The sequence below is a fragment of the Anas acuta genome, chromosome 1, assembly GCF_963932015.1.
Source record: "Anas acuta chromosome 1, bAnaAcu1.1, whole genome shotgun sequence".
NCBI classification, from domain to species: Eukaryota; Metazoa; Chordata; class Aves; order Anseriformes; family Anatidae; genus Anas; species Anas acuta.
The window spans coordinates 4084137-4096690 of NC_088979.1; the positions used below are offsets into that span (position 1 = coordinate 4084137).

The window sequence follows — 12554 nt, forward strand, 5'->3', positions numbered from 1 at the left end:
AGTAAATGTCACACTCAAAGGACACACTCTTCCTGATAAATCGAAATGGCTGACAACTGCACTGGGACTCAGCTGTTAGCATCCACCAGCTAGAGGCAGCTGATATGAGCTGATTTGGAAAAGCAGAGCTTCACCCCAGCAGTGCAAAGCCCAGGGGATCGGCTCACACCAGCTTGGGGTTGGGTTGACGATTTTGTGCTGGGCTGGCCGAGGGGTGCTTGCCAAATTTGCAGAGGCAAGGCAGCAAAGAACTTGGGGCAGAAAGCTCCAGGTTTTTGCAGAAGGAATGTGTCCGGGTCCCACGTGAGAATCATTACAGCAGCGAGCTGGTATTTTCTTTGAAGAAGGCAGAATGAAATAATCAAGTCACTCCACTGAACAGGGCATGCTGCTCCTGGTGATGCTGATTTATCGAATGGAGCTACTGACTCAGCTCATAGCCATCACGCCAGTCATGTCTATCAACCAGCAGTATAAAACAACGGCCATGCAGGCTGTTCTTTTCAAAGGAACATACCCCACATATTGAATAAATATTAATCAAATGTCTATGTGCCAGATCCAAGAGATCCATCAGCATCTATAGTGCAGTTTAGACTCCTCAAACCAAATGTGCACATCAGCATCTGTGTAATCCACGAGGTACTTAACTCATTAGGAGAGTTTTGCTTTTCTGCTTGGGAGTTTTGAAGGCTCAGGTTTTGCTTTTTGCATGCTCCAGGAGCTCCCAGGTGTACTGGTATCACCTGAGACCTTCAATGTCCTGCAGGCTCCTGAGTCTCCTTCGAGGTTTTGTCCTCATCTCTATTTCTTTTCATATTTTCCATTTCCTCTGTGCTTTGCTGGTTATATATGTAGCACTCTATTTAATCCCTAGTATTATGCCAATATTTTTTTCAAGTATTCCTTCAGTTTTGACCATTCTTTCCCCACTGAGAAGAGAAATCAATAGTTTAATGTACATTAACAGAGAAGGGATGAATTCATAATTTCTTCAAGCGTGACTTTCTCTTGTAGATGGTCTCAGAAAATCTAGTGCAAGAGTTCTTGGTAATAAATATCCAATAATTTTTAATATTTTTTAAAAACTGAATCTCAGCTCCTCTAATGGCTGTACTCAGAACTTCCTTTCACTGCCACTTGTGAAAGGGGAATATAATTACGTTATGATTATGCTATCTATATTATGGAAAGAAACATAAAAATTGATTGGAAATTTTCTTTCAGAGAGTCCTGTGGGTACAAACTCCATGGAATAAAAGTAGGTAGCTACATATTTTGCATTAATTTGTTATATGGGAATAATGCCATGCTCAATGCAAAATCATTTTGAGCTGAAATAATGCCATAATATATAATTTGAAACCAAAATAAAAAGGCAGACGTTGAAAAGGCACATATATACGGCCTGTACACTGAAAAGGTAAGTTTTAAAAATATGCTTGTCTGTGTGTATGAGCAATAATTACCAAAATAAAAAACACTGGGTCTTTGAAAATTCCTCATTATTCTCCTACATTTCACAAAGCTGTGATTTGTAGCTAATGAGTAGTTAATTTAAGCAGAAAGAAACAAAAATAGACAGACGCCTTTGGAAGAGAGTAAATTTGGGAAGGAGATGGTTTGAGCAGGAGCACTGCCTGGTGTCTAGTATCTATGACACACCATAAAACAGATGCGGCATTTATCCCTCAGATCTGTCCAAAGCTGTCGGGCTGCTGTGTTATGGGAGCTCCTGCATGGCCTCCGAGGTGCCTGCAGTTTTTGGGGTGCATCCCACCATGGTATTTTGCTGTTGGCCCGAGGAACCGTATCCTGCTAGAGCAGGGCCAAAGTGATGGCTTGGACCAGCCAGCCTGGGAGGAATCATCAGCAGAAAGCTACACCGGGTTAGTTTGTTGTTTTGGTATTTTTTTGACTTCTGCCTAATTTTGTCTTTGTCTAGGACAAGCGAACCCAGCAAGATCTTGTGGGGGGACCTGTAGGATCAGGAAGGTGCATTGTACAGCCTGGCACACGTGGAGGCACGGGGAGGTGGAGTGGCATGTTTGGGGATAGCTGCTCACTGAGCAGTGGGAACAGACAGGTGCAAACGGCATTCAGATCAGAATTTTTAACCATTAAAACTTACTACTTTTTGTACGTAGGATATTGACATGATGGCAATAAGGGACTATTCTTGCAGCTGATCCTGCTCTCTGATGTGTCTTCATAATTCGGGGTTATTTCCAGCTGCCTGTTTAATTGGGAGGGGTTAGCACTACTGGCAGCAAGGAGATACACGAAACCTGATTTGTTTTCAAATATTCTGTACAAAAAACACCATTTCTACACATGGATTTCTGCGGAACGTTAATCCTCTGCCAACACCTAGCATAAACTCTGTGGATCAGGGCTTTAGCCTCTTCTTGCAGTTTTCTGACACTGTCCCTCAAGAGAGAACAAAGATATCAGGTGTCCTACTTGAAAGTCAACAACTTGACACCGCTGCATCTTGTGCTGCTCCTTACAGTGATGGACAACTAAGAATGGCTTAAAAATACAAAGCAAACAGCAAGAGTAAGTGGTTTCAAAATCAATACACGAACGATCAAGTAGCAGAAGAGTACTTGTTATCTGTTCATCAAAATGATGTGAAAAGACATTCTGTGCATTCAGAATTTAATTTAGCTACTTGCTTTATCATCATAAACACTCATTTCAATATGGGCAATGATTATTTTTTCTTCCCAAACATGAATAATATATAATTGCTGGTATTTTGGAGGAGACAAGGTCTTTACCTTTATCCATCTGGGTAATTTATCATTGTCTTTCTTTTTCTTCTGCAGTGGTGAGAGAGCTTGTCAGCTCAGCTTGTTCTTAAAAAGCTGGAGTGTAATTCAATAATAAATTCACTCAAAGGCTAGCTGTCACGAGGCATTCATTTATTTGTATCCATTAGGTGATCCGCACTGCTGTTCTCTCTAAAGGGTAGCTAAGCTGTGTCTCTGAAGCCCAGGAAATGCACTGTACAGGTATTCAGTCATCTCCCTCACTCTGCTGCCTCTTCTGCAAGCCCATACAAGAGCTGCAGCCGTGCTGTGGTGTAACACCTCCTTTCCAGCTGCAGGGCTGGATGTAGCAGCCAGGCATGGACTGGTAAAGCACAAAGAGGCTCTGGTTCCTCAAATCCCTGACCTGAGAGATGAGGAGGGGGCCTGTGCCATGTGTGTCTCTGCAGGGCATCGTCCCCGTGGAAAACAGAGGGTCCCCTCATCTCACCTCTGCTTATGGGACTGCTCACAGCATGTGTCCTACAGCAGTGTACAGTCCTGATCTACACCAAGAAGATGACTTCATGAATTGCAGCGGCAGCAAAGGGTGGGGAGAAGTGCCCTAAGTCAGGATGTCAGAGCTCTCCACTGGGAGAAAAGATTTCCTGCCCTCCCTCCTGCTGGATGGGATCCTGAACCAGCAGCTGGAAGGAAGAGGAAAATGGTTCATCTTGCTCCCAGCTGCTGCTGTAATCTTCATGGAGATGCAGTTTGATGGTAAGAGGGATTTTATCACCAATCTGCTTTTAAACCAACAGGAGGAGGTTTAATGAGAACGCTACTGAAGAAAGGGCATAATTACAAGTGAAGATACAGCTGTCCCAGGCCCAGACTGCCTGCAGGATGCTCCTCCATGGAGAAGTCTCTGTCTGACCACCGCTGAAGTGCCATTTCCAGGGTGACAAGAGACGGCTGTTTAAAGGTTCAGCCTTCTGACAAACAGCCAGTTGGAACTACAAAGAGAGGCTAAGCAGGCAGAAAATGCTTGTGACGGTTGAGTTTATCCAGATCTGCAGGACTTTTAAGAACTAGCAGGAACTCACGGTATCTTTTAACATCTCAAAAGAGTAATGTCATTTTTAGCAACCCAACAGACCAATAAGCCCAGATTGTGTGCTGTGGTGCTGTCTCGTGGGAAAACATACCTTCTGCTGAAATCCTTCACTGTTATTTGCAACTGCTCTTGCGATGAGTCAGATATTTAACTTGAAAGATGCAATAAGATCACTGCCTGAGGTGGCATGTCTGTGGACCATATTTAGTGATACCCACCCCGTGCTGATATTTTAAGAAAGGCAACCTCATCAGTCATCACTGTCTCTGTATAATTCTTCGTGTTATCTTAAATGGAACAAGGAGCTCCATTTATTAGTTTCACTGTAGTAAATTAAAAGCAATCATTAAAACCCTTCCTATTGATTTGAATCTTTGCATTCTCTCACTCTAATAATCTATATGCCAAATAAACATTTCTGCTAGCAGGTTCTTCTTCTGAATTCTGAATCCTTAGCAGGGCATTTACAGAGGGAAAGTAATTCCTTCCTAAATAGAGATCTACCAGCCAATCTATGAAATGCATGTAACTCCTTTAGGAATTTATGTGACCCTACTTGACAATCTTTCTGGTTCTCTCCTGGCACTCCCATAAGCAAATTCACTATATAATGAGAAATTCACATTATTCCCCCCACCTCTCTGAACTGGTGAATGCAGACTTTCTTTAAAGAGAAGCTGCAAATTGTTATCACACGTGCATGAAGATTCCTACCGTTTTTTAGCTGCAAAGAAAAATTTGTTAAACGTGACTTGTGTCTACTGAAAACCTCTACCTATCAAAACAGGTAGCTATACATGGCCCTGAGACCACAGTCTGCTGTGGAAAGGTTTTAACTGTGAGCTCAACTGAGGAACTACAACCCTAAATATATCAGAAAATGAAATTGTGAGTGTAAGTTATTTTAAGTTCTGAGAGCTGAGTTTTACAGCAACAAATCACAACAACTGACAACAGAGGATCCGCTGTTCTAGCATTGAGTCTAGAGCCTGGACTGTTCAGTATCCAGAATCTGTAATCTTGAGAATGCTGGAAAAGGAAAACCTACATAATGACTGCTTGGCCTTGACCTGAATCACTGCCATTAGCTTTCGTGGACTCTGAAGGGCTTGGCAGCAAGACAAATCAGAGAAACTACCACATCAGGCTAGCTCCCTGCCCCTGGCATGCCTCTGAGTAGTTCACATCTGAGGTCAGCCTGTAGACCACTAGAGATGGTGATACACAGGAGGTGGTACCCACGGGAGGTGTGACCCAGGGATGCTGGCAACATCCCCTCCTGGAAGAGCATTAGGTCAGACCCAGAAGGGCCCGAGAGGCCTGCTGAGATGCAAGTACTGAAATAACTACCCTCAGGAACACGAGGATTGTACAGTTTCAGAGCCAAGCTATTCACTGCTGTGCGTGGGAAAGCTGAAAGTAAGCAGTTAATGACTGGGTGGAATTCAGCCGAGTTCAAACCTAAGTGCTGAGAACCACCTCGTGGCTCGGGGTCACCACTTCTGAAAGGCAACATTCGGAGCAGACACCGAATGATCTAAGAATCTGATGCCCCAGGGTATGCATTGTGGTGTCCCGCTACAAGCACATGGTTTAAAGGGGCTGCCTTTCCTGACAGCCCGGCATGGTCTGAACCAAAGGGCTGAAATGCAGTCGCAGACATGAACAACATAAAAATCTCTTTGTCTGTTCCTATTTCTTGATGATGATTGCAGTGAATGTCTACATATTAAAACCAATTTATATTCAACCTGATTGTTTACATCAGAAATCTCTCTAATAGCCCTCCCCAGACTGTAAGATTTTCTCCATGCCATTGGAAGCCATACTATAGACTGTAAATATTCCAGTTTCCCTTTCTGTTGGCTCTGTCAAACCTCTGTTTAATGTGGAAGAAGGTCTGCCATTGCTAAATGTACTAAATGCTTCTGGAGAATGACAGTCACTTGAAATAGAAGAGCCCTGCTGAATGGATGGCTTTTGTTCCTTGAAATAAGAGAGGACAGGACAGATGTAACCACCCATGCACACTGAGAGGGAAGCATCTTTTCTTACTGGGTGGCAGGACCTTGCAGACGGGGAGAAAGAAAACAGAACTACACCAGCCACAACATTTTACAGGTATTTACTTCCCTGAGACAGTTTCTGTGTATTGCATCTTGCTGCTATTTCTTTCTTAAGCCATTCTACCTCTTTCAGTGACCAAGTGGCTCACGCTTTACCTCTTACTGAAGAAAAAACAAAACTCACTTACCCTCCTTCAAAGGGATTGTCTCCCGGGATGATGTGAGTGCTGTCCTTGCCGATCAGGAACTTGATCCGATCATAGAATGAATGCAAACTCTGCTGGGAGACGGGGGCTTGTGTCTCCTGGATGATATCCAGGGGGTCTGGGGAGCCCAGGCACAGCGCGTTGACGTGGCACAGGGGCTGCAAGCAGCAGTCTGGGTCCATGCAATCCACCAGGCCATCTACAGAAGGATAAGAAAGATTAGAGCAAATGTAACAGACTTCATGGTGCAAGAACACTTTATAATGCAGACAGAGAGAAATGTGAACTTTACACTTGTGCAGAGAAGGATCTGTTACCTTAAAGACCCAATAAAGAACATCAAGTATGAATTAATATCTGTATATACATGAAAACACATGCATACACGAGACCAGAAGTTAAAGAAACCATATTTGAGATTGATTCTGGGACATGCCTTTTCACATCTTGGTCATTAAGATAACTCTGGAGACCCTAAAAGTTGGTGGTTTTTTTTCTTTCTGTCCATATACCAATGATTTTTGTACACCATTCCTGTTGCCTGTACAAATCACAGGCAACCTGCATCACACCAAAGCTAGCAGGGTCACTTTCAGCAGTACTTGATAGTGGAGAAAGCCATGATATCTACCATGGCTACAGAGAGATCTAGACATGCAACCCCTAAAGATTCTGGCTAGATAGATGAGAAGGTAAAGATTTTGCTGGGAAGGTTCAGTTTCTTTTGGCCTTTGTTAGATTTATTTCAGGCAGACAGAGTAACAGACAACCTAAAACTCTCAGGATATAAATCTTGTATTTTCAGCACCACTAATTTAATATATAACAATAATAGAAGTGGACCCACATGAGAAACGCTTGCCCCGTGTAATCTAGTAAAATGAGAGTTTATGTATCTGTCAAGTCATCAAATGCATAGACACTACTGCTTCCCCTCCACCCCACCACCACCACCATAGGAGCATTCCCCAGTTTGTTTTAAGATGCCATTATTCATTACAAACAGCTAAGTAAAAAGTAGCAACAGGAAAGGAAATACCCAGAAAGCTCAAAGGGGGACTGATGAAGCATCACATTTAGAAATAAAAGTTGTTAGCGTGTAGTTGAGCTGGATCTTTAAACCAGATAAGGAATGTGGATGCTTTTGTTCTGGGGTAATGAGATATGGAGCCCTTCACTTCCAAGCCATCATTTCGAACAAGACAGCTCGATAGTGAACGAAAATTGTTACCATGTGATGGCTGTTCAAAGACCAATGAACAATGAGTGGTGGGTCTCAGTGTAGTTGCTGGGAGCTCTATATATCAGAGAAACCACCTCTACACCTAGCATCCCACTGACAGCTTCAGCAGAGAGGCAAGAAATGAATGATCTTGGAGAGCAAAGATGTCCTGAGAGGTAGGTCTCTCCTGAAGTGGGATGAGATTTGGAGTTGTCAGGATAACGTATTTTCAATTCCAAAGAAACAGTAAATTAAGACAAGCCAGTTTGTCATTACTGCGGATTGTGAGCTTCAGTTTCATCCCAGTTATACCAGTATGAATTAGAAGCCCTTTCACTAATATTATTGGCATTACTTTGAATTTACTGTAATATAAATAGGATGAGAACCTGATCTGTTATTATTGCGGTAGCACTTACGAAGGCTTACGTGTCATGCACTAGGATTCTGTTGAGTTATACCTCTTCCGTTCTTGGAAGATTTTAGTGCCATAAAACATCACTTGCAACATCATTTCATGCGGTTACCGTTACACAGAAAGCTGAACAAAATCCTCCTCCATGTTCCCAGAGCTTCCAGTCTACGTGTGGGTCAAGTGTGATAAATATCTGCTCCGTGCACACATTCGCACACACACCCCCCCAGGTCATTTTCACAAGTGCTCTGCACCTGCCATTAATGATAATGGGAGCAGTGCTAGGCTAGCAAAAGTGCTTTTGAAAATCCCATCCATTATCCCTACCTCTGTCTGTTCTGATATCTCTACATCTTTATAACTCCTCACAAAATTGCCACAAAAATTTATCAGCTCGGGCACAAAATCTACCCATCTGCCTTCTCTCCTGATGACTAGTGATAATGAAAAAGAACTAATTACGTTTTATTTGCCCATTAAAAGAAAAAAAAGGACTTGCTGCAGGTGATTAGGCCAGTAGGATTCTGGAAGGTCAAATCTCAGATGGAGCTTGAGATACTGTTCATAGAACAAAGACCTGCAGAGATGTGATATGCTTATCCATAGCTACCTACTAGAAAAAAAAAATATAAAAAAAGCACATAAAAGAAAAAGCAAACCAGCCCTGTTACTGTACCGATTACAGTTTCAAGCAAGATAAAATGTTGTCATTTTCTCCCACACATTAATAATGTTTTCTACAATAAAGACGGTGTAGTGAGAGGACAGCCAACGAGCCGCACTATACCTCTTCATTACCTTGTCTTCGGTTCAGACATCAGAAATGTGTTTTGGGACCTAAAGCTGCAAGACAGCAAGGAAATACTGTCTTTGCAGGAAACAGCAGATAAATATTTGAGGAACAGATGCACGGGGCAGTGTTTTGTACAGGTGGGAGTGCTGAGGCCTCATCTGCAGATTAGCTTTGCAGCTAATGTGTTTCAGGCCTGCATGGAGTGAGTTGGGGGTAATTACACCTGAGAGGTTTGTCACTGACATCTTACAGCCATTTAGGTCCTCAAAAGCTGAAGTGGGGTTTAGCTACTCACCTCTCTCTAATACCAGCAGCAGTTTCAGGGCAATGCATTTATTTCGCTTGGAAAATTTAAAGGCTGTTTTTGTCTGAAACATGGAGATCAGCAAGAGCTAAGCTACAAGCCAGGTCACAAGTGTGATGTGTCCATCTGAATATTGTTTTGTTGTTGCTGTTGTTGTTTTGCTTTTCTGTTTTGTTTTGTTCAGTTGGATGGGCCACAAGTGATCCAAATGGTGCCCGACAGTGAATTTGAAGCAGATGTAATAAACCAGTCCACAGCTACATCCACAGGACTTCTCACTGAGACCTCTCACTGGCTCTGGCAGAAGGACAAGGATGAAGTGACATTTGAAAAAAGCTCCCTACTCCTTAAGAGAAAGACTTCTGGGAAGTTACACAGCTTAAAACAAAATAAAATCTGAACAGAACAAAACTCGGGCTTTGATGGTTCAAATAGAAAAAAAATATGTGGGAAGGCAGTACCCACAGCAAAGGAAAATATATCAAGATATGATCTCACAAAAAAATACAAAGTCATGATATAAAACATCTCTCAAATTTCTAAAGCATAAAGGTGATTTTTTGTTTTTGTTTTTTTTTTCTTAGAACTCACTGCAAAATTTTCCAAGAGAGGTAACAGAAGGAGGTGAGCATGGTATCAGTGACTTTTGCAGCTCAAATTTTGCCACAGCAAAGCCCCAGAGGCCTACGATCTGTGTGTGGATTCCTAACTCTGGTGGCTCCAGGAGCACAGATGGGCAGCACAATAAGGTCTCAGTTAGGGCCATGTTTATACAGCCCTGGGTTTTAGAAAACAGGGGTTTCCTTATACTACATACAACCGTGACATGACTGTGACACCTCAGACCAGAGAACAAATGTGCTGCTGAATTATCTCCACGCAAGATTGAAAGTCCTGTGTTTGCGATAATTTATATACTTTAAGGTCAAAAAGGCTACTATGCTCTGCTTGTCGGACCTCTTATATACACAGGCTGTTCATTTCCCCCCCTAGAACTGGATTAAAGCCTGTCTTTTAGAAAGATATCTCATATTTCAAAGCCATCTGATTATAGTGAGCCCACCACTTCCTCCGGTAAGCCATTCAAATGCTTAATTACTGCTAGGAAACTGCATCTTATTTCAAGGTCGAGTTTGTCTAACTCCCATGTCCCACCACTGGAATTTGTTTTGCCTTTGTCTGCAAAGTTACCAGCATCTCCTCCTGCCCTGCATGATCGGATGTCTTTACCATGTGCAAGTCCCTCCATGCAGAGCAAGAAGCTATTCCAAACCTTTTCTCTGAAGCTGAAGAAGACTAAAGTTCCCATTGTAAGGTTTGCTTACCAGCTGCTGGATATTTTATTTTTATCTTTTTAATGTTATTTATTTATTTTTGTATCTTTTGATCTCTTTCCAGCAATTTCACATAGTTTGTTATATGTGAGCACCAACACTGGATACAGAACCGTGGCAGCGATATTGGGTATAGAAGAGAGACCAATTCCCTATTTTATTTTATGTTTTTATACCTCTAAGGTTCACAGTAGCCTTTTAGCAACAGCGTGGCACTGAGAACTCATGTTGAGACAATTATCTCCAGTGACCTCTAAATCCTGTTCTGAGTCATTGCTTTTCAAGAGTCTCCAAACCCCTAAGTATAACATGCTTTCCTCGTTCCCAGGGGTATTATCTTGCGTTTTGCTGCATTAAGACACATTTTGTTTGATTGTGACTGTGTACTGATGTGAGTCGGATCACTTTGTATCAAAATGAGCTGGGTACCTTATCTAGCACCATATCAAGCTTTAGGTGATCCCAAGATCTTACCATGAAAGATTTAAGCTATGCTCCAAGAGAGGGATGAAAGCACTGAACAGGGTTGGATCCAACAAGCAATTCAAAGGAGTCCTTCTGGAAACTGCTTCAGTCACGGAGCCCTTTCATTTAACAAATTAATTCAGAGATCTGTTATTAAACCAGATTTTAACCTTGTGTTCTTTGGTATTTCCATGGAAAATGAATTTTTACTTCTTTGAGATGTTTTTGGTATCCTGTGTAGATATGGGTGTCCTAAATGCCCAGGCTGGCACTCCTGCCAAAAATCAAACTCTTTAGCTGGACCTCTTTTGTGCAAAGCCATGAAATACCTTTTGCAATCTCAGAGTTACCATGGAGTGGATCAAATCCCCGTCTGTGAAAAGGGAACCACTGGCAAGGTATTGCCACATCTGGTAAGCAATATGATCAGTGGGTTGCATCTTTAACTAAGAATCACGTAATCATACCTTAAGTTAGATTGGATGGGACCTCTGGAGGTCATCTTGAGAGCCCTGTCTCATTCCTTTCAGAGAGAGGCTGGTATGAAGAAAAATCAATGGGACTCTGCAAAACAAGTTCCTTTTCTGCTATTTAGGACAAGAAGCTCCAATTTGTTCAGCTTTTTTCATTTTATTTTAAACCCTTTTTTAAATTTTATTTTAAATCTGAGTCCCCTTTGATCAGATAATCTGTACTCCGTCTGCCATAAGACTGAGAATTTTGCTTTGGGATTACTGCATCTAGCTAACATCTCATTTTAAAGATCACAAATCCACCAGTCCACTTACTGAGCTCTTCCAAACACTAACTCAGTCTGTAAACTCTTTGGAAGCAGACACTGTCTTTTTATTTTGTGTTCACACCACATCCGTTCTGGTCCCAAAGTGCTCTGAAAACTGGTGCAACCCACTGAAATAGGAACAATTGTTAAAGATCTGTATCTATAGCAGGTTTTCATCCCCTTCTCCCTGCAAGTGTTACTCCGTGGGTGAGAGTAAGGTGTAAGATATCTGTGCACCCTGGAGCAGGACGTTGGCCTAAGGATACCTTAATACCAGCTACGGGACGAGGGAAGGGAAGGCTTCTTCCAGGTTTCTTACTGGTGTTGCAGACGGCTGTCTCACCTCATGTGTCCTCAAACACCTCCTTTCTCATCTTCCCCTTACTGCCTTTTTGCCTCGTATCATTACGAACACGGGTGCAGATACAGAGAGGGATGTATTCTGGTGGCCTACTGCTGGTGTACAGCTCAAATTGACTTCTCTCTGACTTTAGAGAGGGACAGGGTTTGGTTTGCAGGAGCAGGCAGCTTTTTCTCAGTCATTGCTACCCTGCCGTTAAACACTCTGACTATAGCAACTGGGACAGCTAAGTTAGATCCTGACAATGGGTCTGAACGCTGACCTTATTCAGAAAGAGTTTCACAAGATACTCGGTGTCATAGCTGTCTGCCATAAATGCTCACTTGGATGCCAGACTTAAGATGACCTAAAATTACTGGGCTTTCAGGCATTGCTTGTGACCCATCACTTTCTGAAAATCATGGCCTTTATGAGGTTTCAAGAGCGTGCAAAGAAAAAAGAGAAAAAAAAAATACATTCACCCAAAACAACTAGACAATTTTGAAAATCTGCAGCTGCTGGGGTTAGCGGGGAGGACTCAAGGCTGTGTCTTATTTTGCCCACAGGAGTTTCAGGCGGGCTGGAGGCTCACTATCTCATGCTCATTGGTATTCACCACACAAGGAGTTGATGGATCCGAGCCAAATGTAATAATCTTCTCAAAAAAAAATCAACAAAAAAAAAACAAACCAACAACACACCGAAACACCAACAGATAATCTGAACCTGTCCCAGGTGTGTTATGATGGAAACAAGGT

The 12554-nt window shown here is 42.4% G+C and overlaps 1 protein-coding gene across 15 annotated transcripts in view; it reads right to left on the reverse strand.

The window, feature by feature from the left end:
- Window positions 1-12554, reverse strand: part of TENM4 (teneurin transmembrane protein 4) — a 1646934-nt gene that overhangs the window by 91477 nt on the left and 1542903 nt on the right. For all 15 annotated transcript variants that reach the window (XM_068654787.1, XM_068655360.1, XM_068655430.1 and 12 more), the window contains one exon: window positions 6125-6341. In XM_068654787.1, the coding sequence (XP_068510888.1) occupies window positions 6125-6341 (217 nt within the window). The remainder of the gene's footprint in view (window positions 1-6124; window positions 6342-12554) is intronic.